Source organism: Carettochelys insculpta, chromosome 6, assembly GCF_033958435.1.
Source record: "Carettochelys insculpta isolate YL-2023 chromosome 6, ASM3395843v1, whole genome shotgun sequence".
NCBI lineage: Eukaryota > Metazoa > Chordata > Testudines > Carettochelyidae > Carettochelys > Carettochelys insculpta.
Window position 1 is genome coordinate 21,326,964 of NC_134142.1, and position 26,150 is coordinate 21,353,113.

The following is a 26,150-nucleotide window of genomic DNA, read 5'->3' on the forward strand; positions in this document are numbered from 1 at the left end:
GTGCACTGCCACGCTGCTGCTTGCCTGAGTATGCGGCTGGGGGCTGTGTGCTTGCTGAAACTGCCGGCAAGGATCGAGCTGGGGAGAGTTTCCTCCGTTTCTGCACCGAGGGGGTCAGAGAAGCTGCCTTCCTCTTATGTAACCCAGAGGGCCCTTCTGGGTGAGGCTTCTCCAGCAAGTCCAGCTGGAGGGCCTTGTCAAACAAGAGCATTTTAAGACGCATTTCTCTGTTTTTCCTGGCCCTGGCTGTGAGCTTAGCACAGTGAGAACACTTCTGGGTAACATGTGATTCCCCCAGGCATCGGATACATTCACTCTGCCCATCGGAGGCCGGCATAGCTTCATGGCAGGACTCACACTTTTTAAAACCTGAAGAGGCCATCGCGGTGAGTCTTTTACTGTTAATAGGGTACTTAGCACTTAATCCGTGCCTGTTTACCCGAATCGCAGTCACCGGCCTGCGGGGCAGCGGGCGGCCTACTGGCCTTCACATCCACTCTTCTTCTCCGCTCCTCTCTCTCTATTATATATTTTCTTTTTTTTTGATATTCTCTTTGTCCTCTTTTTTTTTTTTTGTTTACCGGAAAAAAATAACAATTTACACGTAGAAACACTATCTAATCTGACTCTGGCTGTAGCCTGAGCGGATTCCGTTTGCAGCCGATGGCGGTTGAGAAGGAACTAGCGGGGACCAGATCGCGCATGTGGCTGGGGGCGTGCAGGGGAGCGGCGCGCGCCGGCGCATGCGGGATCCAGGAGAAACTGCTGGAAGATTTCCGATCTGCGGCGCCGGGCGAGCCCGACACTTATTGTGGAGCACCCACGGGGACCACTCGAAGAAGAAGCTACAATTGCAGCAAACCTTCCAAGGAAGAGCCTTTAATTTCTCTTCTTATTCCTTTTTCACACTTCCTCCCTTTCTATTACTGAAATATACGCCTCACTAGAGAAGTTAGCAAATAGCAGGAAATAGGCTGTTGAAATATAACTATTTCCCAACATAATATAAATCACCTAAATTATTAACCTTTTGAATATTACCAAAATAATGTTGCCGTGTTAGATCCTTGTAACAGAGAGGAAGATTAAACAGTACAGGATGATGTTGTATGAAATATGAAAATGTATTCTATTTCTTTTTGAGAGGATTACTTTACTATTTAGTTGGTAGAATAGTTCCTTTGCATTATCACCCCCCATGGTGAGAGTTGGTGCTCACTCTTTGATCCTTCTCCTGCTTCTGATGCTACAACAGTCCTTCACAGACACAAGAATTTTATTTTCAAACAGACAATGAAGGCTCCATATTCTTCTCAAGGGGGATTTGATGCACAGATTTATTATCGGTAATATCCGAACCCAGTAGCATCATAATTGTGCCTTGCCTGTCAGAAAAAATCATCATGAATTTAATAATGGCAAATGTATGAGACCTCTGGCCAGTGCTCCCTCTATTTTTTTTCCATCTGGGGCAGAATAAAATTTGTTATGGGCACCAGGGCATGTGCAGATGTGCACCACCCACAGAAAACACATACTGCCAGCTGTGGATGCTCTGCTAATCAGCTGGGTGACACCTGAGTCTCTCCTGGGTGGTCACCCATATGCTCATCTTATTGGGAGCACTGCCACTAATTGCTCACAACACTTATTTGCCTAAATTAACGTGGCTTAGTTAATTAAAACATTTTACAGACATTATTTTAACATGTTTTCATAATAGCTTTCTTCAATTGTCTGTGTTAATATCTTATACTTAGCCTAGGGCTTCAATCATACAATGACTTGTGTACAAACAGTTCATCCACCTAGGCAGAACCTTACTGAAGGAAATGGAGTTGCATGTGTATGCAGGGAGTCTGCCCAGGTGGAGTTCATTACAGAAATGGAGCTTTAGCATCCCATCACCTACTTCCTAATTGCGTCCATCACTTGGGGGAAAAAAAACTGCTCAGTGAGGCTGGCCACTGGTGAGCCAAAGGAGGAATTCTAAAAAATGTGCTCTTGCCACTGAATGTGACTGGGAGCACTTGGTATGTAGAGAACTGCAAATACCCTCAACCATTGAAAGGCAGAATCCAAGGTGACTCAGGTTATAAACCCAAAAAAGCCCGAGGCTCTCAAAATCAGAAGCCACTTTTGAAGGTACAGGTTGTACCTCCCTGGTCCAGCACCTCTGGGACCTGACAGGTCCTGAAGGAGGGTGTTTGCTGGACCAGGGAAGGTCGTTTCTGGCATTCTGCTGACAGACTCCAGGTTCTCCTGTGGTCTACAAGAAAACCAGAGTGGGGCTCTTCTGCGGGCTCTGCACTCCTGGCCTAATGCTGCTGCCAGAACTGGCAACCAGTCTGGCTCCTGTCCTGGCTGCTGTCTGGGCTCTCCTGTCCCTAGATCCCTGGCCCCAGCTGGGCTCCCTTGCTGGTCCCACCCTAGCTGCTGGGCTCTGCACTGTCAGGCTCCATGCCCTTGCCCATGCTCCGCTGCTGGGTCCAGCTGATGGCCCCTGTGGCTGGTCTGCTGCCAGGCTCTGCACCCTACCATCCGCTCCTCTCCCAGCTACCAGCACCAAGGACTCTCTGCTTCAGCAACATCCATGATCCTGCTTGGCCAACCATGTTGTTGGACCAGAAAGGTTCAACCTGTACTGACCTTTGAGACAGGACTGTAAAAAGCATCTCAGCTGATCAAACCAACAGTTGTAAACAGGGAAAGGCAAAACATCTAAGGCATCAATCTTTCAAACACTTGCAAGCTTAAAAAATGAGTATGTGCATGACAGCAGTTCTACTGAAGTCACCAAGAAATCCCAAAAGTGATGTCTCCCTTACCAGCCAGAATTGAGAGTACATCTAACGTACCAAATGAGGGTCATGGAAAAACTGAAGTACAGCTGGAAATCTTTGCCCTGTAAATATCTCGGACTGAATCCTAATCCAGCAACAGAGAGGCATTGGGAGCCAATGCAATAGTAATGTGGGACCCAAAATTAAAGATATTTCATACAGTCCCTTTTGCAGTTGACAGATGTGACTAATATGTTTCCATTACCAAGACAGAGGTAAATAAGGATGGATCAGCCAAGAGACAAACAGATTTATGCACACTCCACATTTATCTGTCCCACTATAGGAGGGGAAGCAACAATCTCTATCTGCTACTCCAAAGTACTTTTCTATTAGGCTTGTACTTTGATTTTCAAGCCAGCTGTTTATTTCCCTGTTCTGCTAAATGTGAACAAATTCCTTTTATTGAGGCTATGCTTCATTCCTCCCACTCCCACCCCAAGGGAGGGGTTTTTTTGCATTTCAGAAAAATATGAAGGTAACCCAAACCTGCATTGTAGAAAAATATACTGCAACTATAAGTTAATGAAAAGATGGAGTATTACACATTGCATGTCTAAGCCTTTATTTTCAGACAAGAATATTCTGAAAACAATACGACATATCAAACAAAGTGATAATATACAGCAAGGCCAGTTCCCAATCTAAAGTACTATGTAATAGGTAACTTTCATAACCAGTATGTCCAAGGAAATATGTTATTACAAGATACAAAAAGCAAAAAGAATGAACAAAAAACAACGGGCATAGCATTACTGTTGACAGAAACAATAAGAGTCCAAAGCAAGGATGTCACATTTAAGTATTTAGATATTACATGCAAAATTTTCTCTCTCATGGATTTAAGTTAGCTTGCAATACTACTGAAACATGTTGTACCGGGGGTCATAGTTACACTTGGAAATTAACAGATCATTTAGCCAACAAACCACTAACCCCATAAGATATTATGTGGATACCCTGGCATAATTAGACCAAATTATGTGGCCATTATTAGTGGCCACAGTGATTTATGTGAAAAATATTTACAGAAAAATAAAGGCTGCATGTTTACTAACGTACTTGCATGGGCAAATTCACGGATGCCCTGACTACCATAGGATTTTTCTGTGGATCTCAAAATATCCCTAGAGGGCCGAGATCTTAGGCCTAGGCCTTTACACCTCCTTTAATGGGGTATGATACCATAGGAACAAATGCTAGGAGATGATGTCCCCTGGCCATGCCCAGTCTTTCCCCAGATCCTTCGCTTAAACCTGCAGTACTCCAAATGTACTATTTTCACACAGTAATCTTTACAGGCCTGGAGAGTGTGTACATATGCATGCATGTGGAGAAAATACTGTGGTGTCCATTCCTACCTAAAGTTTGGGGTAAGTACACTTTGGCTGTACACTTGGATCTGATTGTTTTAATAGAGATCTAGGGTACCTGCAGAGGAAGCAAGGAGCAATCATGTGATTGATATCCAAACTGGCAGGTGGCCATGCCTACTGCTCTGGACTACTTGAAAGGATAAAAGAATGTTAAGCAGTCTGGCTAGCCCTGAGCACTTCATTCATTTGATGTGGATTTTTCAACTCCAAGAATGAAGCATATTTGCCACCAAATATGATCAGTTCTACTTATCTTTACTACTGTAACAAAAATATTTATCCCTGCAATTCTAACATGTATATTTATCAATGCACACTTCATTCAGAAGAATCCATTTATTAGGTAACAAAGTAAATAACATACCTTATCCATTCAACTTCATTAACGGGCATGAAACACTAGTACAAGGTCATTTCTTTAAAACAATACATAATTAGTACAATTGTAAAAATAAGTTTAACTCATGATCAGTGAAATGGCATTCCTTGAGCACTTGATTTATGCTAGCAGGAATTCTGGGTGCTCAAGGAACCTGGTGAGAGCAGCAAGTCTTTTCAAGATAATTAAAAAACAAAAATTGGCTTTTACTAGCAATTTTCATCTTCTGTAGCCATCTTTTTTTCCTATCACAGCCACTAAATACCTATCATAATGTTTATATTTTGTTTAAAACTAAAAAAGCTTAAAATTTTTATTCATCTGAGTACTGACAACTGAGACAAATCATTTAGTCAACATGTTTCCATTTCCAAAAATACAGATAAATTAGGTTTCAGTTATTTTGATCATTTATGAGGGTATTAAATCTATGTATTTAAAGTGTCCCTTAAAAAGGGGATTCTAATCATTCTAAATAAGAATGTGTTTACAAATCTAAGTTAAACTTAGTCACAAATTGCACTTACCTCTATGATGGTTACAGGATGGTGGAAAAACTGTAGCCAATGCAGATAATGGCCACTTCTATCTTTTATACATTTATACGACCCACAGAGACTCCAGCACATGGAACAAAATGAAGCACGGTATGTTGATCTTTATGGGTTGTTCTCTCTGGTACATAGCCTCTATGGGTTGCACAGCCACATTTAAGATGACTGTGGAACAGACTGCAGTCTTTTTATATAAATTATGTACAGCCCTCTTTCTGCTGTAAATGTCAACATAGCTTTTGGCTGTGCATACTTTCGGATGTTCTGTTGTTACATCATGATGCACAGTCAAGATCAGAAGCTACTTGAATTTATGTGGCCTGATATACAAAATAAACACAGATCAAAAGAGTTACTGTGGCAATAATTCAGTGTTTGAATGTGTCCAACATGCATTACAGTGTTGTTGTGTTCTAGATGATGTAGCGAGCATTAATTTCCAACTTTTGTCCTTTTCCAGCCAAGCCTCTTCCAAGCCCTCTCAAAGGTCACTTGTCCCATGAGGAACGTGATAATAAAATTACGTTTGTACCACTCTCTAGGTTCCAGTACCAGAAAAAAACCAGTACAAAAAGAAAACACAGAGGGGAGAGAAAAAAAAGGTAAATAATGGCATTAAACCTCCTAGAAGGATGAACACAAGACACATCACATCTCATAGAACGGGAAGGGACCTTGGGAAGTCATTGAGTCCAATCCCCTGCCATCAAGGCAGGAACAAGCACAATCTTTTTTTTTTAAAAAAAAAAAAAATCCATCTGCCCCAGAGCCCTAGATCATAGAATCATAGAAGAGTAGGACTGGAAGGGACCTTGAGAGGCCATCAAGTCCAGCCCCCTGCCCTCATGGCAGGACCAAGCACTTTCTAGACCATCCCTGAAAGCCATCTATCTAACCTCTTCTTAAATATCTCCAGTGATGGCGATTCTACCACCTCCCTTGGCAATTCGTTCCAGTGTTTGATCACCCTGACAGTTAGGAACTTTTTCCTAATGTCCAACCTGAACCTCCCCTGCTGCAATTTAAGTCCATTGCCTCTTGTTCTATCCTCAGAGGCAAGGACGAACAAGTTCCCTCCCTCTGCCTTATGACACCCTTTTAGATACCTGAAAACTGCTATCATGTCCCCCCTCAATCTTCTCTTTTCCAAACTAAACAAGCCCAATTCTTTCAGCCTTTCTTCATAGGTCATATTCTCTAGACCTTTGATCATTCTCATTGCTCTCCTCTGGACCCTCTCCAATTTCTCCACATCCCTCCTGAACTGCAGTGCCCAGAACTGGACACAATACTCCAGCTGAGGCCTAACCAGCGCGGAGTAGAGCGGGAGAATGACTTCTTGCGTTTTGTTCACAACACACCTGTTAATGCATCCTAGAATCATGTTTGCTTTTTTTGCAACAGCATCACTTGAGGGATGGCCTCCTCAAGGCTTGAGCTCACAACCTGGGGTTTAACAGGCCAATGCTCAAACCACTGAGCTATCCTTCCCCCCAGTTACTGGCAAAACTTCTGTCAACAGAGTGCTACCACACACAAAAGCCAAGTGGGAGAGTGCTCTGCTCTGGCGACAGAGCAACCAGACTGCCTGGCTACTCTCTCGACAAAACAGGCACCTGGAAGCACAGCAGACAGGGCTGCCCATTGTTGTGGATGCCCTGTCTGTCCAAAGAGGCCCCTTGGGGGCATTTACACAAGAGAATTAATGTATTACCTACCTTTCTTTCCTTGCAGCATTACTTCCCCTTTCTAATTAGATCTAATTTGCCTACAAACATTTGTAAGTACTAATGTTACCTACATGGCTTAAAGGACGTCACAAATTGCGTTATCTGTGTGTGGAATGCATGGCTGGAGGCACTCAATTTAACACAGTACTAGGCTATCGTTACACTAGAATTTTGCCTTTGACAGATTTCTGTCAACAAAACAGCTGTGTAAACACCTGCAAGGGGGCTCTCTGGACAGACAGGGCATCCACAACAAGGTGCAACCCTGTCTGCTGTGCTTCCCGGTGCCTGTTTTGTCAAAAGAGTAGCCAAGCAGTCTGGGTGCTCTGTCAACAGAGCAGAGCACTCTCCCAACTGGCTTTTGCGTGTGGTCACACTCCGTTGACCGACGTTTTGTAGGGAAATCTCTTCTGACAGTGACTTCTGTCGACAGAGTGCTGTAGTGTAACCATAGCCCTACAGTTAAAGAGGGGTTGAATAGTTTTATGGCCAACTATACCAACTACATTTGAAGTTGTGCAAGTTAAGGTAAAGGCAGTCAAGTTTCATGGTTCAGAGGTGAAACTGATAATCAAGCAGCCAGGGAGAAATTTCCTTCTTGTACAGCATTGTACTATTAACTAGGTGTACATATATGCATGCATTGAGATGGTCACAGTTGACTACTGCCAAAGGAAGAACAAGAGTCAACCTTGGAAGGTTGAATTATCTAATCCAATAAAGCATATGCTAGGCTTATAAATCAATATATATTTACTGAGCCAGTATTATGCCTGGTAAAGTAGTGTTCTTTAAAATAATATCTATCCCTTTAACTGTTTATGAAGCATGCCTTTAAGAAGTAATTCAGGATATAGGTAAGAGAGTCTGCACCAGTCTTTCATTTGTGAGAGGGGTGAAGATTTGAAATCAGCTATCAAGAGGTGAAAGTATGTTATCTCTTATTCACAGTGACCATCTGTCCATTTCACAAAACACTGCACAATTAGCAGGATCTGGCTAAAAACAGGCTTAGTGCTGTAATGGCAGTCACATTACTTGTCAGGATCAAATGGCAGAACAATATGGGAAAGCTTTTACGTATTTGCCTAGTGTAAGCTACTATTATTGCCCCCTCAATAAGGGCCTTATCCTGGATCAGACTTCAATTAGTAACAAACTACCCACAGAAAGATAAAACCCAGTATTTCTTGAAATGTACTTAAATCAGCAGGTCACACTAATATTGTAATTGTCTCTTTCCCCTCTACTTCCTCCGTGAGAATTTTTTATTGACTACATATTTGAAAGGGATTGTATGTTTGTCCATCTGTCCATGAGTCTGTTCAAGAACTCTTCCTAAACAGTAAGAGTTAAGACCACTAAATTTGGTATGCAACTTCCTCTTATCATAACTTAGAGCAAGATAAGGGTTTGGCTGTCCCACGATAAAGGGATGTGCCTGGAATTTGATTGCTTCTCATAACATAGAAAGGGGTGGGGCAGGTCAGCAGGAACAGATACTGTAGTGTAGAATGACCACAGAGGGAGGGTGTGGCTGCACTGGGAACAAAGCAGCTGGTGGGGTGAGGTATGAGATCTCTGGATTTTGCCAGCCTTTCCACTGCAGACCAGACAGCACTGTCCCCACACCCTGATTCCTGCAGCCCCTCACCCCTTGCCTTGAGCACCTCCTCACCCCTCGACCCTGACTCCTGCACCCCATCACATACCAACCCTCTGCCCTGAGCCAGCTCCCATCTAAGTATATGGAGATACTCAGATTAACTTCTGAAGGAGCTGGATCTAACCATATACAGTGGAAATACTCCAAGTGACTATAAATGAAGTGCAGTTACATACAAAATTGAAAAAAAAACCAACATATTTTTCCCTTTTTTTTTTTTTAAATCTTTTTGGCAATAATTACCTTAGGTGCTTCTTCTAATAACAGTAGGCAAAAAGTTTCAGACAGAAGAGCCATCTTGTTGATGGTGTCCCTTTAACTTAGATGAATTACATGTATTACTCAACAGGAAGCCTATACACCTACCTGTTATAACTCATGTGCTTTTTAAAATTTTTACTTAAAAAGTCCTTGTAAAAATCTGCCATTTCTTCTGCATCCAATGTTACCTTTTGGCCTGAAAAGAAATTTCAACATGAATACATCAAGGTTTTTCTTGTGATTAATACATTAAACTGCGGATACCTACTACGGAATTCTTGTGTGACCTTAGGCCACTTAGTTTTGCTGTGCCTCATTTTCATATAATATTCCCTTTCTCCATGCTTTGTTTTGTCTATTTAAATTAAGCTCTTTGGCTACATCAAAGTAGACAGTTTTGTTGACAAAACTTGCGGAGCATCTACACACAAAATGAGTTGTGTCGACAAAAAAGCTGTGTAGACATTCCAGTGGATCCTTCTGTCAAAAGAGTGGGTCACGATAGATCCGCTTGTGTATGTAGACGCAATCTGTTGACAGAAGCTTTGTGGGAATATCACTTTCAACAGCAACTTCTGTAGACAGATGCTTCTTATTGAGACATACCCCTGTGTCTATAGAGCACGATATGGATCTGATTGGAGGCTTCTAGGCCTTTCTGGAATAAATTAGAAACTTAAGTCTGCTCTTATTAGGTTGTACCTCTTTTTCTATTCAATGTTTTGTTTTTAAGTGCCAAGAAAACTTGTATTAAGTATGCTTCCATTCAGTCATTATGACAGATCCTGTACCACATGCAGTTACATAAATATAAAGCTAAGAATAATATATATGCCTTTGACATGTCTATACTAGACAATAATTACAATAGTAAGGCAAATGTAATAGTCATAATAAAGTACTGTATTTAAATCTAATTTTTAAATGTTGAAAATGAGCCATTCAAAACTCTTACCTTTTCTTATTGACAAGAAATGCCTCAATACGAAGATTTTTTTTTAAATTTTATTTTAAAATCTGAAGCATTTAGATTTTTTGCGGTAGACAAGTAAAGTATGCAGTAACTATTTTAAAAAATGCCCATAAAAAGGTGTTTAAGTCAAGTCACCCAGGGCTCTGCTGCCTCTAAAAGTCTGAAACAGCCTTAAAAAAAAACAAATGCAAATATAGAAGGGAAAAAGGTAAGCTGTTACAGAGGATGCAAACATGGCTGATCTTGAAACTTATAAGCTAGCCCTTTATAACCATTAGACCTTTAAAAATAATTATAAAATCTAATGGATCCCAATTAAGAAAAAGAGAAATTGCAAATCTGTAATTAATTTCTGAACTATCCATATTTAGTCTTTAGGATTTTAAAGCCTAAGCAGGATCAAAGCACCATCTAAACTACTCAAAAACCCTCTTCTTCTCAGTATGAAATCCTGCCACTCAAACTCGGAAGAAAATCTTGTCAATGGCTATGTAGGTATTTCAAATGCTGGAATTTAATAGTGCAATTCTGTGTTCTGCTAAGTAATGTACACCAGTACTTAGATGTTCTGAGATGCCGAATTTAATAACCATCTAGTAGAAAGACACGTAGTAGAAGTAACAAGAATGAATAAAAGAAAAGAGACAAAGCATGTTGGATCAAAAGTGGCAGAACATGTAAGGAAAAGGATTCTTTCTACAGATGAGTAGAAAAAAAGCTCTGAGTACGGGACACTAGTCCTGGCTCTGCAAGAGACTGCCTATAGGACAACGGCTAGTCACTTAATGGAATCTACATCTACACTACGAAATAAAGTCAAATTTATTAAAGTAGACTTGTTAACACTGGATTTTATAAAGTCAAAGTTGAGTGTCCACACCTGTCCAAAAAGTCTACTTAGCGCATCCCCACTAAATTGTCAAAGTTTGACTGTTGCAGCAGTCAAACTTGGGGAACCTATCCCACAGCTCCCTCAGCTCTGTGAAATTCTGGATTGTTTGCTGGTGCATTACGGGGAAAAAAAACACGCCGCAGGTAGTTGTGAGTGTGTGATGTCATCTTCCCAGACTGTATTGCCCTCATTCCCCTCCCATTGAGAAAAGCTGTTTTTCAGAAGTCTCTATCCCCAGTGAGAGAAACTGTTTAAGTTGCCTGCATTATGGGCCTTGTTACCAAATGCGTTCTGGAGGCACCCAGATGACTGAACTATGTGGAGCACCCAGCTGACAACAGGCTGCTCAACTAAATCCCCACCTCCGACCCCCGACATTAAAAATCAAGCGGAACAAACTGGCTCCATGCAACTAGGGAAAGACGATACACTCCCAATACACTACAACTTTTGCATTGTATCTGGCTGAAGAAGCCAGGTTTCAAGTTGAGAGAGAGAGAGGCTATGTCTACGCTACGAGATAATACTGATTTTAAGTCATTTAGCCTGATTTTACCAAGTGCCCTTCTTCACTGTAAGTGCCATTAGCTCAATTTATAGTGCATTAAAATTGACAAAATAGCAATATCATAATATTGTAGTAACCTGATGGGTGTAGCATTCAGTTCTAACTTAAAATTCCGAATGAAGGGTAGTGACAAAGCGCCCTGTCTTTAAATTGAATTCATTAGCCTCCAGAGATGTCCCGTATGTGCCTCACAATTCTCCACTCTGGCCTCTTCCACCCACACTGCTCTCAGGCGTGGAGGAATTAGGCAAAAGGAAGACAGTTTCAATTTGGCACCTGGAATCCCGTGGCTGGAGAGTCGTGAGAGGCTGAAAAATCTTCTTTCTTTACTATTAGCGCGGCTGGGGGGTCTGTGGTTCTGTGTCTACCACTGCTAGCGGTCTTTTTTTTCTGCACTGCCTGGTGCCAGCTGTTGACCCCTGCAGCATGTGGCAGGTAGGCTTTGGGTGGCGGTTGTGTTTGTATGACAGGATGAGAACTTCTTTTCAGCCATTTACATGTTGTCCTACTCCCCACATCCCCTCCCCGAGAGGCGCCAATGCGTCCTGGAACTTTCCCTTGCCTGCATCACATGGTAGCCAGTCTGTGGGAAGGGGTCATGCTTGGACAAGAAACTTCTTTTCAACCATTTACATTTTGTCCTGACTCCCACATCCCCTTCCTTTCCTCCCCACAGAGGCGCCATGCAGTCTGGATCTTTCCTGCACCCGCCGCATAATGTGGCTTTGACCTTGAACCAATAAAAGGCAATGCTGCACAAGGTGCCAGGCAGTTTGTATGAGGTGAGGGTCCTGCAGCCGGCCAGGGAAGTCTCCCTTGGCAGCTAGGTTTCTGGGGGGCTGGCTGCTATTCGTGGGTCTTTTTAGCCGCCTGGGGGAAGTCTTCCTCAGCAGACACAATTTCAGTCAACAGAAGAAAATATTTCATCACTAGAGTGGCTGTCCTCACAGCAAATTTTTTGTATGGGCTTTATCCAAAGACTACGGGGCTGGCTATACTTTTGGGTCTTTTAGCTGCCCAGGGGAAGTCTCCCTGGACAGTCACAATTTTCGGGGCTGGCTATAGTCATGAGTCTTTTAGGTGCCTGAGAGAAGTCTCCCTCGGCAGACGCAATTTTTGGGGACTGGCTATAGTTCTGGGTTTTTTTTCCAAAACTCAATGAAGGCAATATAGTAGCTCTACCATTACCACAGTTCTCAAAGTAAGGCTTGCAGCAACCAACCGAGCCATAACTGATTTTATGATACATTGCATTTTCAGTGTTATGTATGTGTCTACTCCTTACACATGCATTTCCAGGTTTTGCAGCGGTTGCCAAGATGAAAATTCTTGTTCTGAGGGTCTTCTTTGCCAGGTGTAAACCTAGAGCCAAGACTGGGCACGCTGGGAATAGGGGAAGGTGGTGGGTCCTGCCCCAGAGTCAGACAGCATCCTGGGTCCGGATATTGCCCTGATTGAGCTCTTTCACCTTTGCTAGGACCTCCTCCATGCTGCACCTCATTCCGTCAGGGTGGTGGCCATCCAGAGTAGGTTTGGACATTACAGCGCTTCACCTAGGGGTCTTAGAGTTGATCCTCCTCACCCCACAGGTCCAGGAGGGTCTGCACCTTTTGCCCAGTCCAGGAGGGTCCCACCTCTTGATGCCTCAGGCTGGCTCTTGGGCCTTGGAGACAAAATTATTGATCTCAGGATCTTCTTTGATAAGAGGTCTAAATCCAGATCCAAGCTTGCAAAGGTCCTGTGCTTTTGCAGCCAGTTGTGAAAATCTGTCAGTTAGGAAACACAACATCTTTTTTCCAACCTTTTCTAAGTGATTTATTAACATCTCCCTCCCCACCTCATTATAAAAAGAACATCTCTTACACAGGAAAGCCAGACCTAGCCTGGAAAAAGGGATATTTGGTTAACAAGATAGGGGAATGAGGGAAATTAAATGAAGAAAGTGAAATGTGGGAAGATGTTGTCAGATACCCAGTCACTTGCAGGGCATTTTTTCCCCCATGCTGCATCAGTGAAAAGAGCCAGAATGCTACGGGGCTAAGGGAACTGTGAAAGAGGTTCCCACAATACATTGCTGCAACAATCAATTTAAGCTACTTGTGTGTGGCAGCAATAAGTCAAATTTTGTGGGGAGCATGTGGGAAGGTGAGGATGCTCAAAATCGAATGGATAAAACCCAACGTTAAATTGATTTTAATAAATTCAATTTTAGCTCGAAGTGTAGATGCAGTCAGAGAGAGAGAGAGAGAGAGAGAGAGAGAGAAAAAGAAAAAGAAAGAGGGATCTGTGAGTCCTCACTACATGGAAGTGATGAATGCTCTAAGCGGCCACTGCACCGATGTCTCCAACATGAGACGAGAAGAACATTAGAAGTATTTGCTCCATACTCACTGTGAATCCCCAAGACTAAATAGAAGAGAAAGAAAGAATCCCAGAGGACATTGGTGTCTAGCAGCTGCTGGAAGGAGCCATTACCCTGTCAGAAGTAATAATAGCTGGGAAGAGAAGGAAAAGTTAAGGAAGCATTAGGAGATAGAAAAGTTGAGGAAAGAGTGAAGGGATTCCCTTACCTCCATTCCATCACAGGAAATCTTCCCCGAGCAATGGTCTGTTGCCACCACTACATGGAAAAAATGTAAAGTAGTGGTGGTAGGAGACTTTCTTCTGAGGGGGATGGAGATACCCATCTGTCGCCCTGATGTCATTCTGGTTACGTTTACACGTGCCCCAAACTTCGAAATGGCCACGCAAATGGCCATTTCGAAGTTTACTAATGAAGCGCTGAAATGTATATTCAGCGCTTCATTAGCATGTGGGCGGCCGCGGCGCTTCGAAATTGACACGGCTCACCGCCGCACGTCTCGTCCAGACGGGGCTCCTTTTCGAAAGGACGCCACCTACTTCGAAGTCCCCTTATTCCCATCAGCTCATGGGAATAAGGGGACGTCAAAGTAGGTGGCGTCCTTTCGAAAAGGAGCCCCGTCTGGACGAGACACGCGGCGGCGAGCCACGTCAGTTTCGAAGCGCCGCGGCCGCCCACATGCTAATGAAGCACTGAATATGCATTTCAGCGCTTCATTAGTAAACTTCGAAATGGCCATTTGCGTGGCCATTTCGAAGTTTGGGGCACGTGTAGACGCGGCCTCTGGGAGGTATGCTGTCTGCCAGGAGACCATATCCAAGACGTTACGGAGGCGTTGTCAGGGATTATCCAGCCTACTGACTACTACCCCACACTACTCATCCATGTGGGCACAAATGATATTGTAAGGTGTAACCTTGAGAAGCTCAAGCTTGACTACAGAACTCTGGGGGTATGAGTCAAGGAGCTGGGAGAGCAGGTAGTATTTTCCTCAGTCCTTCCTGTCAAAGGTAGGGGCCCAGGCAGAGACAAGTGCATTCTGGAAGTGAATGCCTGGCTGCAAGGATAGTGTTGCCCAGGAGCACTTTGGCTTCCTCAATCTCAGGATGCTGTTCCATGAACGACTGCTAAGCAGGATGGGATTCACATTTTGAGGAATGGGAAGGATGTATTTGAATCATGATTGTCTAACCTAGTGAGGAAGGCTTTACACTAGGTTTGATGGCGATGGGTGACCAAAGCCCACAGTTAGTAAAAAACCAGGAGACATAGGAGTTGGGTTGGAAACATGAGGGATCATGGGCTAAAATAGCAGAGAAAAAAAGAGGGGCTAGGCAGAATTAGGAGACAAAAGCAAATCAGTATCTTAGATGCCTATATACAAATGCAAGAAGTATGGGTAATAAGCAGGAAGAACTTGAAATCCTAATAAACAAACACAACTATGACATAATTAGTATCACAGAAACTTGGTGGGATAATACACAATTGGAATATCGTTATAGAAGAGTACAACTTATTCAGGAAGGTCAGGCAAGGTAAACACAGGGAGGAGGTGTTGCCTTATATGTAAAAAACGTCCACGAGGTCGTCCACGAGTTCGTTTACCTCAGGTCCACCATCCCTGACACCCTGTCCTTGGAGACTGAGCTAAATAGGAGGATTGGTAAAGCAGCCACAACTCTGCCCAGACTCAGCGAGAGAGTGTGGAATAACAACAAGCTGTACACTCACACCAAAACGCAAGTCTACAGAGCCTGCATCCTCAGCACCCTCCTTTATGGCAGCGAGACTTGGACCCTGTATGCCCGCCAGGAAAAGAGAGGCTGAACGTCTTCCACTTACGCTGCCTCAGGCGCATCCTTGGAATATCGTGGAAGGACAGAGTGTCCAACACTACCATCCTTGAGCAAGCTGGAATCCCAACTATGCACACCCTCCGCAGGCAGCAGCGGCTCCGCTGGCTTGGCCACGTCCACAGGATGAATGATGGAAGGATCCCAAAAGACATTCTGTATGGCGAGCTAGCCTCTGGCAAAAGACCTCCCGGACGCCCCCAGATGTGCTTCAAAGATGTTTGCAAGAGACCTCAGGGAAGTAGACATCAAGCCAGACAGCTGGGAGGAGCTGGCAGACGATCGTAGCAGATGGAGGCAGGAACTATACAGGGGCCTTCAGAAGGGTGAGTTGAGGATCACACAGCTAGCAAAAGAGAAGCGAGCCCATAGAAAGCACAGCAAGGACCTGCCAGACACCCATTACACATGCAACAGATGCAGCAAGGACTGTCACTCTCGTGTGGGTCTTCACAGTCACAGCCGACGCTGCAAATGAGGATGCCAAACGGAACTACGAAGGGTGCGATCCATAGTCTACGTAGACTGAAGGATGCTACTATACTGTATACTATACTGTAAAAAATGTGCACACCTGGACTGAGGTGGAGATGGATGCAGGAGACAGACATGTTGAGAGTCTTTGGGTTAGGTTAAAAGGGGTAAAAATCAAGGGTTGTGTCATGACAGGGGCCTAGTACAGACTACCTAGTCAGGTAAAAGAGCTGGATGAGCCTCTCTCTAAACAATTAACAAAATTATCCAAAACACAGGATTTGGTGATGATGGGGGACTTCAACTATCCAGACATACGTTGGGAAACTAACACAGTGAGGCACAGACTATCTAGAAAGTTCTTGGACTGCATGGATGACAATTTTTTATTTTAAAAGGTGGAAAAAGTTACAGGGGGGAAGCTGTTCTAGATTTTATTTTAACAAATAGGGAGAAACTGGTTGAGAATTTGAAAGTGGAAGGTAGCTTGGGAGAAAATGACCATGAAATCATAGAGTTCACGATTCTAAGAAATAGTGAAAGGGAGAACAGCAAAATACAGACAATGGATTTCAGGAAAGCAAATTATGGCAAACTCAGAGCTGGTAGGTTAGGTCCCACAGAAAGCAAGATTAAGAGAAAAACAACTGAAGTGATTTGGCAGTTTTTGAAAGGGACATTATTAAGGGCCAAAAAGCAAGCTATACCACTGCATAGGAAAGATACAAAATACGGTAAAAGACCGCCTTGGCTTAGCCAGGAGATCTTGCATGATCTCAGAATCAAAAAGGAGTCATATAAAAAGTGGAAATTAGCATAAATTACAAAAGATGAATATAAGCAAACAATACATGTATGCAGGGACCAAATTAAAAAGGCCAAGGCACACAATGAACTCAAACTAACTACAGACATAAAGGGTAACAAGAAGTCATTCTGTAAATATATTAGAAGCAAGAGGAAGACCAAGGACAGGGTAGGCCCACTACTCAGTGAGGAGGAAGAAACAATAATCAGGAAACTTGGAAATGACAGACGTGCTTAGTGACTTCTTTGTCTCGGTCTTCACCAAGAAGGCAGAAATGCCTAACATAATGCATGCTAGCGAGAAGGGAGCAGGTTTAGAGGATAAAATATATAAAGAACAAGTTAAGAATTACTTAGAAAAACTAGATGTCTGCAGGTCACCAGGGCCTGAAGAAATGCATCCTAGAATACTTAAGGAGCTGATAGAGGAGGTTTCTGAGCCTTTAGCTATCATCTTTGAAAAGTCCTGGAAGTCAGGAGAGATTCCAGAAGACTGAAAAAGGGCAAACATAGTGCCCATCTATAAAAAGGGAAAAAAGAATAACCCAGGAAACTACAGACCAGTCAGTGTAACTTCTGTGCTGGGAAAGATAATGGAGCAAATAATTAAGGAATTCATCTGCAAACATCTGGAAGAAAATAACGTGACAGGTACCAGCCAACATGGATTTGTAAAGGACAAATCATGACAGACCAATTAAATAGTTTTCTTTGACAGGATAGCAAGACTTGTGGGTAGATGCGGTAAACCTAGACTTTAGTAAGGCACTTGACACGGTCTCGCAAGATCCTCTTATCGAGAAACTAAACAAATACAACTTAGATGGGGCCACTACAAGTTGGGTGCATAACAGGCTGGATGAATGGTCTCAGAGAGTAGTTATTAGTGGTTCGCAGTCATGCTGGAAGGGCATAACAAGTGGGGTTTTTCAGTGATCTGATTTGGGATCAGTTCTATTCAATATTGTCATCAACAATTTAAATGCTGGCATAGAGAGTATGCTTATTAAGTTTGCAGATGATACCAAGCTTGGACGAGTTGCAACTGTTTTGAAGAATAGGTTCACAATTCAAAATGATCTGGACAAACTGGTTCTGGGCACCACATTTCAAAAAGAGATGTGGAGAAATTGGAGAAGGTCCAAAGAAGAGCAACAAGAATGATTAAAGGACTAGAGAACATGAGCTATGAGAGAAGACTGAAAGAACTGGGCTTGTTTAGTTTAGAAAAGAGAAGACTTAGAGAGGACATGATAGCGGTTTTCAAATACCTCAAAGAGGGTTACAAGGAGGAAGGAGAAAAATTGTTCTCCTTGGCCTCTGATGATAGGACAAGGATCAATGGTCTTAAACTGCAGCAAGTGAGGTTTAGATTAGATACTGGGAAGAACTTCCTAACTGTCAGGGTGGTTAAACACTAGAATAAGTTACCTAGGGAGGTTGTGGAATCTCCATCACTGGAAATATTAAGAACAGGTTAGATAGACACCTATCAGGGATGGTCTAGATGGCATTTGGTCCTGCCAAGAGGGCAGGGAACTGGACTCAATGACTCCTTGAGATCCCTTCCAGTTCTAGTGTTCTATGATTCTACGATTTGGGAAGGGAGAGTACTGGCACCTTGGGAGGCACCAGCCCTGTAAAACGTTTGTGGCCCAGGGCCTGCCCCCAGGCACATGGTGTATATTCCAGAGGTTGATGCTGGTAAGAATGAACCCCACAAAATGTGAAGCAAAGAAAACAAGTTTCCCATAGGGAAGAAGCCTTCACCCTGCACAGGGCAGGACAAGCTGCTCTCTGGAAGCACGGGCCGCACTCCACAGCTGCCACGTGGTGTGGTGGGGGCTCGACTGCCAGTCACATGGCACCTGGGACAGGTGGGGAGAGACTGCCCTGTGGAAATGTGAAACGCAGAAAAGAAGTTTCTTGGCCTCTCCTGCTAAATCCTGTGCAGGGAAGAAGCCTTCACCCTGTACAGGTCAGGACATGCCACTGTCTACAAGCATGGTCTCCACAGCCCAGCCACCATATGGTGTGGTGGGGTAGGGGTTACTCCACCAGCCGAAATGAGATCCTGGTTCTCCTGATGGCTTCATGCTGGGGATCTTCTGAGATCCTGATAAATCACAACTAGATGTGATCATCACGCAGCCCAGAAAGAAAATGAATTCAAATTACTGGGCTTCCCATTTCCTACTTCCTGCACACCTGGACAGTAGTGGAGGTGACAGAGGCCAGAATGGACACATTCAGGTCATTGTGGGATACCTCTGGAGGCTGATAAAATCAAGTAACCCTGTTTCCACATGTGCCCTAATTTGACATTTTAAATTTGAACTTGGCATTACACTGCATCAGAGGGGCAAGGCAAGAAAGTTGACCTTAGTGCCCATTAAAATCAACCTAACGATATTCGCAGTGAAGACAGTCACATCGTAAAATTGAGCTACGTGCCTTAAAATTGATTTTATGCTCTAGTGCAGACATAGCCTGATGTGCAGAGAGGTTTCATCATCTATAAAAAGTAGACCATACTTATCTACATGACAGAAGTATTAAATTTGTTAGTCTATAAACCATTTTAAAATCTCCACATGAAAGAAACCATAGAAATGTGAAGTATTATTTGACATTATTACTATAATCTACAGTATTTCAGAGCAGACTTGTGATGAATACAGAGTAAACTAATTTGAAAGCTTCCCACTTAACTGAAAAAGTTTGTGGTGGAGGTTAATTCACTTCATAGTTCTCAGAAATCTCTTATCTGCCATTCTTATAATGTTATAGTGTTTATTATTAACAGTTAGTCTCAGGTTCTTTTCCATTGTGGATTACACACAATATTCCCTCAGTAACTATTCTCTAGGACTGAAGTGATTGGTAACAGAATAATATAGATTCCATTATTCTACTGCACTCAGTCGTCTGAGACTTTAACAGCAACTTGCAAATAAATACATTGTGGATGCACATAAGCATTATTTTTCTTCTGCACAATCCTTCATTGTGATTAAATTATGGTGTAGAAAAATATTTGCTCCAACTCTTATACGCAGTGCAACTATGCTTGTGGAAGAGTTCCAAGGATTGCATAAATTTACTATCTTCCCCATTCTTCTAAATTCTGACTAAACTTTAAAAAAAAAAAAGAAAAAGTGAACGTGAAAAATAACATGGCAATGCAAGATTGGCCACTTTGTTTCTTGTAAAGGCAGAATTTAATAATTTAGACAGTTTATTAAACAAAAAGTTACTGAGATTAATATGGGGTAACGGGTAAATTTTTATGGCCTGTGGTAGACAGCCATCACACTAAAGATTTAATAGTCCCGTCTTCCCCTTAAAACTATGAATTTATCTTCTTCAGACATGAATAAAGCACTTAGTACCACCACATTATGAATATTTTATTTTTAGTTACATCTCACAAAAATTCAAGAGTCAGATACTTTCCAGTAACTGTTCAGGCAAGGAAGCTTGGTGAGCCACTCCTCTTCCCTCAGAAGTTGGCTTCCTCTTCAAGAATATATACAGTAGAACCTCAGAATAACAAATACCCTCATGAATGGAGGTTTTTCATAACTCTGAACAAAATGTTATGATTGGTGTTTTAAACGTTTACAACCAAACACTGACATTGAAATTTTATAAGCAGGAAAAGCATGCTTCTTTTAACTGTATTAAATGAAACAAGCACAGAAACAAGTTTCCTTGTCAATTTTTTTCCTCTCTCCTTCTTTTAGTAGTGCACATAACATAGCACTGTTTTACGTTTTCGTTTTTTTGTCATCTCTGCTGTAGTTTGACTGTACTTCCCATTCTAACTTGTGGTTGTTGCCTGGTCAGTTCATAACTTGGAAGATTCTACCGTACTATAGGAATTGTATAAGCCTTGTGGACTGGAGCTAGAACCTGTCTCTCCACTAGCATAAGAACATCAACCCAAGCACAATATGCACTTAGGGACAAACTCTCCAACACTCAGATCAACTAGATTTCTGGATCAGTGTGCAAGAGGACAGAAGTCTTCCCCTAAGACACAGAACAGTTATAGAGTCACTACACTTAAGCTAATGCAGCCTCTAAGACCACAAGAGCCTCTAGCCCCACAGCGTACCCCACCCCTGGGAGTGATGCAGAATATGAAGAGCTATGCAACAGCAGATTCTCTGATACCACAGGCACCACTGTACAAAGAGCTACAGTAGAGATGAGCAGTCTGCCACATCCCTTGCCCAGCCTTTCAAATTCCAACCAACCCTGTCTTCTTGTGCCACAGGACTGGACTGGCATTGCTGCCAAGTGATTCCTGGCAATCATGGAAGCAGTGCCAGGATTTGCTCTTTTTAAAATAGTCTGAATTATCTGGTGAAAACTTTAAGCTAATCAAAACCTTCCACTTTACAAATTATTTTAAATTGTAAAAACAATGAGAACACTAACCTGTTTCATCTCTCACTTCCAGACCTTTAGCCTTCAATCTTGAGTGAATGAATTCTTCTTTTCCCTAAAACATGTTTAATATTATAATTTAAGATATTTTTTCCTTCAAATCAGCTACTTTACTGATGAAGTTTCAGGAACCTGAGCTATATATATACATATATATGTGTGTGTGTGTGCGCATGCGCATGCACACGCACACGCACGCGCACACATATCAGACAATGACTATAGTGTTTTCTACTTAAACCAATAACCAGTTAACTGGAAGATCTTAAGCATTTTAAAATAATTATTTAATAGAATTTTTAAAAAATTTTCTGCTACTTTTTCTAGCTAAAAATCTAACTTTGCAGATCCTCCAGAAAAGATAACAGTCACAACCATATATTTCTAAATTTTAAAAACAAGGAGCAAAAGAGTATAAAAAGTTTATCTTTTTACACATCCTCAAGCAACAGTAATGTACAAACTCTTTAGCTTTGAATCTCTTCTTTAAATGCACTCCTCAGTACTGACAAGCTAATTTAATAATTTTATTTTATACAGGTAAAATAAATAATTGTAGTGCTCTCAGCTCTTCTGAACAACTACCTAATACAAAATGATCATGGATCAACATCACTATATAATGTGACTGTGAAAAATCTTTCACATCCTAGCCTAAGAGAATCCTGTTTTGTATCAGCTACTAACGCCACCAATTCTAAAGGAAATTCAGCACCACCACCAAGTGGCTTAGTACCTCATCTACGTGCTCACCTTTCTGAATGATACATTCTGACTTGCCCAGAATTGTTGGTTCCAAACTTGAGTTTCCTGTCTCAATTTCCTAAGTCTTTGTTCCAGTGGCGATTCATTTTTAGGAATATGAAATACTATTGGTCGGAGGTTTGAATGTCTATCAGGAGGACCAATCCAATCATTGCAAGAACATGCTGGAGGGCAGAAACCTGAAGCCTGAAAAAAAATGCATTTAACTCTTTAAAAAATTTTTTGCACAGTATTTTTTTAAAAAAGTGTAATAAAATGTTTCCCACAGTTGAGTCTAACCTTAAAATATAAACATGACAACTTAAAAGTTCTGAGAGTTCAGGTTAACTTGATTTCACTTTACATCAATAACAACTTTATATGTTTATCAATGTCAGAGATGCACAAGTGACTTTGAGACACAATCATGGACACAGACCAAAGAACCCCTCAGATCACACTTTCATTTAGTCATGTAATGGACATTCTGGTTTATTAATGTATCTGATGGTAGCATATGAGACTGTTGAGCAGGATAGATAAAAAATGATTTAAAATATTTTTTTAAATCAATCGATTTTGTATTTTAAAAATAAAAAATAAAATACCCAAATTTCTCATTTAAAAATCACCATTACAATTACATCTCATAAAAATCATGCTACCCCTTCACTTAATCGCATAAAAATAGATTAATGGCTCTAGTGTATGCAGCCTAATTACCAGCTCTGGAGCACCAAAACCTCTGAGCTTCCAATTTCTGTTTCTCTGCAGACTAAAAAGTAATGTGTAAAGTAACATGTCTAAAGGCTAGATAGGATGGTTTTTGTTCTGTGCTCATGTTGTGGTGTAGTTGGGCTAAGCACGGGAGAGGAATTAGTTACGACACAGTCTTAAAACAGAGAGAAATATACAGGAAAGAAAGGAGGCAACAAAGTAAAAGGGAAGACATTATTCAGCACACAGTCAGCTTCCTATATATTGCTACACATCTGCCAAAGAAAAACGAGCATTTCTTCTGGGCCCTAGAGCAACTCTAAGTGTGACGATTTTGAAGAAATCTGTTCTCTAGATAAAAAAAAAGGAGATGGGACTGCATATCTTTCAGAAATAACAGATACATTGAGAAATGCCCACAGAGCAGAAGAATTAAAAGAAGTGGTAGTGAAAGCTGTAATAAACTGTAAAAAATAATTCAACTGACGCATGCACAACTTCATCACAGCCTATGCTGCAAATGTAACAAAGATGAGTAGAGACTTAAAAGAAACAGAAATATATTCCTTAATAATATGTGGCTGCAGTGGCTAATGTGGCTAATTCATTTTTTTAGCCAAAGAATTATACACATCTTCTCCAGGAATAAAAGAAAATATTGCTGAAGTCAGAAAATACTTCCCTAAGAACAATTTTGTTTCACCTTCACTGAAGAGAGCAGGAGGATCCAAACAATTCTCCCTCAAAATGTTTAATGGAATTCTATGGTTAATTGTTTGAACAACTTAGGAAGAAATAACCCATTCTCATAAAACTTTGTGAAGCAAACCATGATTAAATATATGGACGTATCTCATCCCAAGTATCTAACATTGGATTAAAGAGAAATGTAGAGTATAATGAAACCTATTATCCATAGCCTTAAACAAACTAGAAAGATATTGTTGCTGCATTGCTCATATTGTTAAAATTTGTAAGACACTTCAAGAAACATTGAGAAAAAAAAAAGGCAAAAAACCCTCACCAGACAGTTAAACTGCAGGCAATAAAGCAGCAAATGAATTAAACACTAACTCCACCTAATTTTTTGTGAACATTCTTAATCCCAAATAAAAAAGTATAGATGTCTAACTTCTGAAGATGCTGCTGCTATGGCATAGGCATCTCAAAATCACTGCTCAGTTATGTCAGTCATAATAAATCTCAGGGCTGGAGTGAAACCATCCAGTACATGTTTAATTGTGATGATGTGAACAAAGTCACTCCTGTGTATTAGTGGGAAACATTAGCCAGGAACCTTAAAATAGAGTTCCTTCAGTTATTAAGCCAATTTTTCACAGCAGTAGCTTCTTCTGCAGGCACCCAGAGAATATCTTCATAATGGGCATTATTCACAACAGCTAAGAAATTGACTGGGAGTTATAAAAAGCAGGAAACTTTTTATTCCTGTTTCAGTCTGTGAATCCAAATGGCAGTGGGAGTAGGGAAGATGAGAACTGGTTGTAGAAGTTTTAAGGACACCAAAAATCTAGTGTTCTGAGGACTAGTTTATTAGAGTTAATAAAATTTGAAAATTAAAAAAGAAAAAAAGCATTTAAGGACAGCTGTGAGCTGGCTACTCAGGGGACTGCTGCAACTGCAAATCAGAAACACCCATGTAACATTTAAGATTTAGCTTAATAAACTATAAGTGCTGTTGTGTTTGTGTGTGATTAAGTTCTCACCATTCCTAATGCAGTACTGGGGCACCTGCAACTTGACAGAGGTAATGACAATTATGCAAACTATTTCCTAAGTTAATAAAAATCAAGTTTTCCAAAAACTTTACACCAAGTATACAGTACACCCTCTCAGATGTTGTAAAATGCTGTACTGAGTGGCAAACTGACATTGTTACGTAATCAGATTTGCACCACTGTTTAAGAAATATGTGAAGAAGTATCACTGGGAAAATGATTTATTTCAGTGATTTTTTTTCTTGGTAATTTAAATTGTTATTTAAATCAGCAATCTAAATGGAGTTGATTCAAATCAGTGCACTGTGCTACCAAGGTGAGGACACTTTCTTTTTCAGTTCTCTTTACAGTTTATTCTCTGCTTGTGTGTATGTTTATAAGAATGCACAAAGGGAAGTACTAACAAGTGGTTTGTTGTGGGTGGGGTAGGGAGAATTCCAAGCTGCTAACATACTCTGTTAATAAGTCACTTTTTGATTTTGGACCTACCTTCTCTCTATTACAGTTTCCCAATCTACAAAAATTACAATATTTATGTTAGAAAGGCATTCTTAAGTATGTAAAGCACTCCAATGAAAGGCAAGGCACTAGAGAAATACAAATTACTGTTTATTATCACTGCCAACATTTTGAAGGTTAACTTTGTCCCTTTTAAAGCTTATTAAATAACACCACATTCCTATTTCTGTATTTATAATTCATCTTAGTTGTATCTCATAGGCAGGTGAACCAGTGACCATATGTCAGCAATGGACAACCTGGGCTCATGAGCATGCTGTGTGAGTTGTAAAAAAGACAATCTCCCAGGACAGCGTAGTTTTGCTAGGTACACTGGCATACCTGGAATTTGCAGGGTGTGCCAGCTGAACCATAGCAGCACTTTGGATGCCAAGGAAGGGTATAACTCTCACAGTCAATGTTGAGAGCAACCTGCACACACCTGACTTCACATGCCTTTGCTTTACGCATGTGTCATTTTAGTAATACTGGTAGGAAACAATGACATGGACAGAGACCAGCCAACCTGAAGTCCTATTGAACGTTATAGACTAACAGATATTTTGGACGTTTTTGAAGATACAGACTAACTCAGCTACCCCTCTGATATTTGTCAGCCAAATCTGGCAACTGCACGTGGGCAATAGCAAACAAAATATCTTGTGGGCCACACACAGAACCCAGGTGGGCTGCAAGTGGTCCACCACTGCCATATGTAGTTCACTCTGCATGCAGTTTCAGTGACTTCAGTGAAACTATGCACAATGCATAAAATTAAGTACACATATAAATACTTACAAGACTGGGTCTAATCTGGACATTCTTTATTTAGAGAGGTGAGTGAAAAGGTAATTCCTGGACTGTGCTTAAAAAAATTCTAATCCCAAGGTCTTGTAGCATCAACACCGAGATCTTTGTTTCTCTAATTTTGCTACACTGAGGAAATTCGGATTGCATGGAGATTCTCAAACTCTAGATGCTACTTATGTGATAATGTAGTAATTAATTGTCTAAATTTGGTTTATCACATAAATATAGTTGGAAGACTTAGAGCTTTAACAGCAATGTAAGTAAACATTGCATTCAAAATATACACACACCAGTGGAAAAATATTTCCCCCAACAACGGAAATGTCCTGATAAGCAAAGTCAGGAAGGTGTTGAAAAGTGTCGGGAAGGTGTAGCTTCAGGACTTACTACAGCTTGATTTAAGAGTATCTGCTTTAAGGATAGTATCGGAGGCGTAGCCGTGTTCGTCT

General features: G+C 41.4%; 1 protein-coding gene across 4 annotated transcripts in view; it reads right to left on the reverse strand.

Moving 5' to 3' along the window:
• COA8 (cytochrome c oxidase assembly factor 8) overlaps positions 1 to 26,150 on the reverse strand; it is a 55,304-nt gene that overhangs the window by 28,139 nt on the left and 1,015 nt on the right. The window contains exons 2-5 of one of the 4 annotated variants that reach the window (XM_074996432.1): positions 21,950 to 22,147; positions 21,188 to 21,251; positions 8,915 to 9,005; positions 3,392 to 5,690 (exon numbers count right to left, since the gene is read on the reverse strand). In XM_074996432.1, coding sequence (XP_074852533.1) covers positions 5,585 to 5,690; positions 8,915 to 9,005; positions 21,188 to 21,251; positions 21,950 to 22,147 — 459 coding nt within the window. In that variant the 3' untranslated portion in view covers positions 3,392 to 5,584. Of the gene's footprint in view, positions 1 to 3,391; positions 5,691 to 8,914; positions 9,006 to 9,033; positions 13,009 to 21,187; positions 21,252 to 21,949; positions 22,148 to 26,150 lie in introns of those variants that run through there. The other 3 variants (XM_074996431.1, XM_074996434.1, XM_074996430.1) reach the window with 3 other exon arrangements.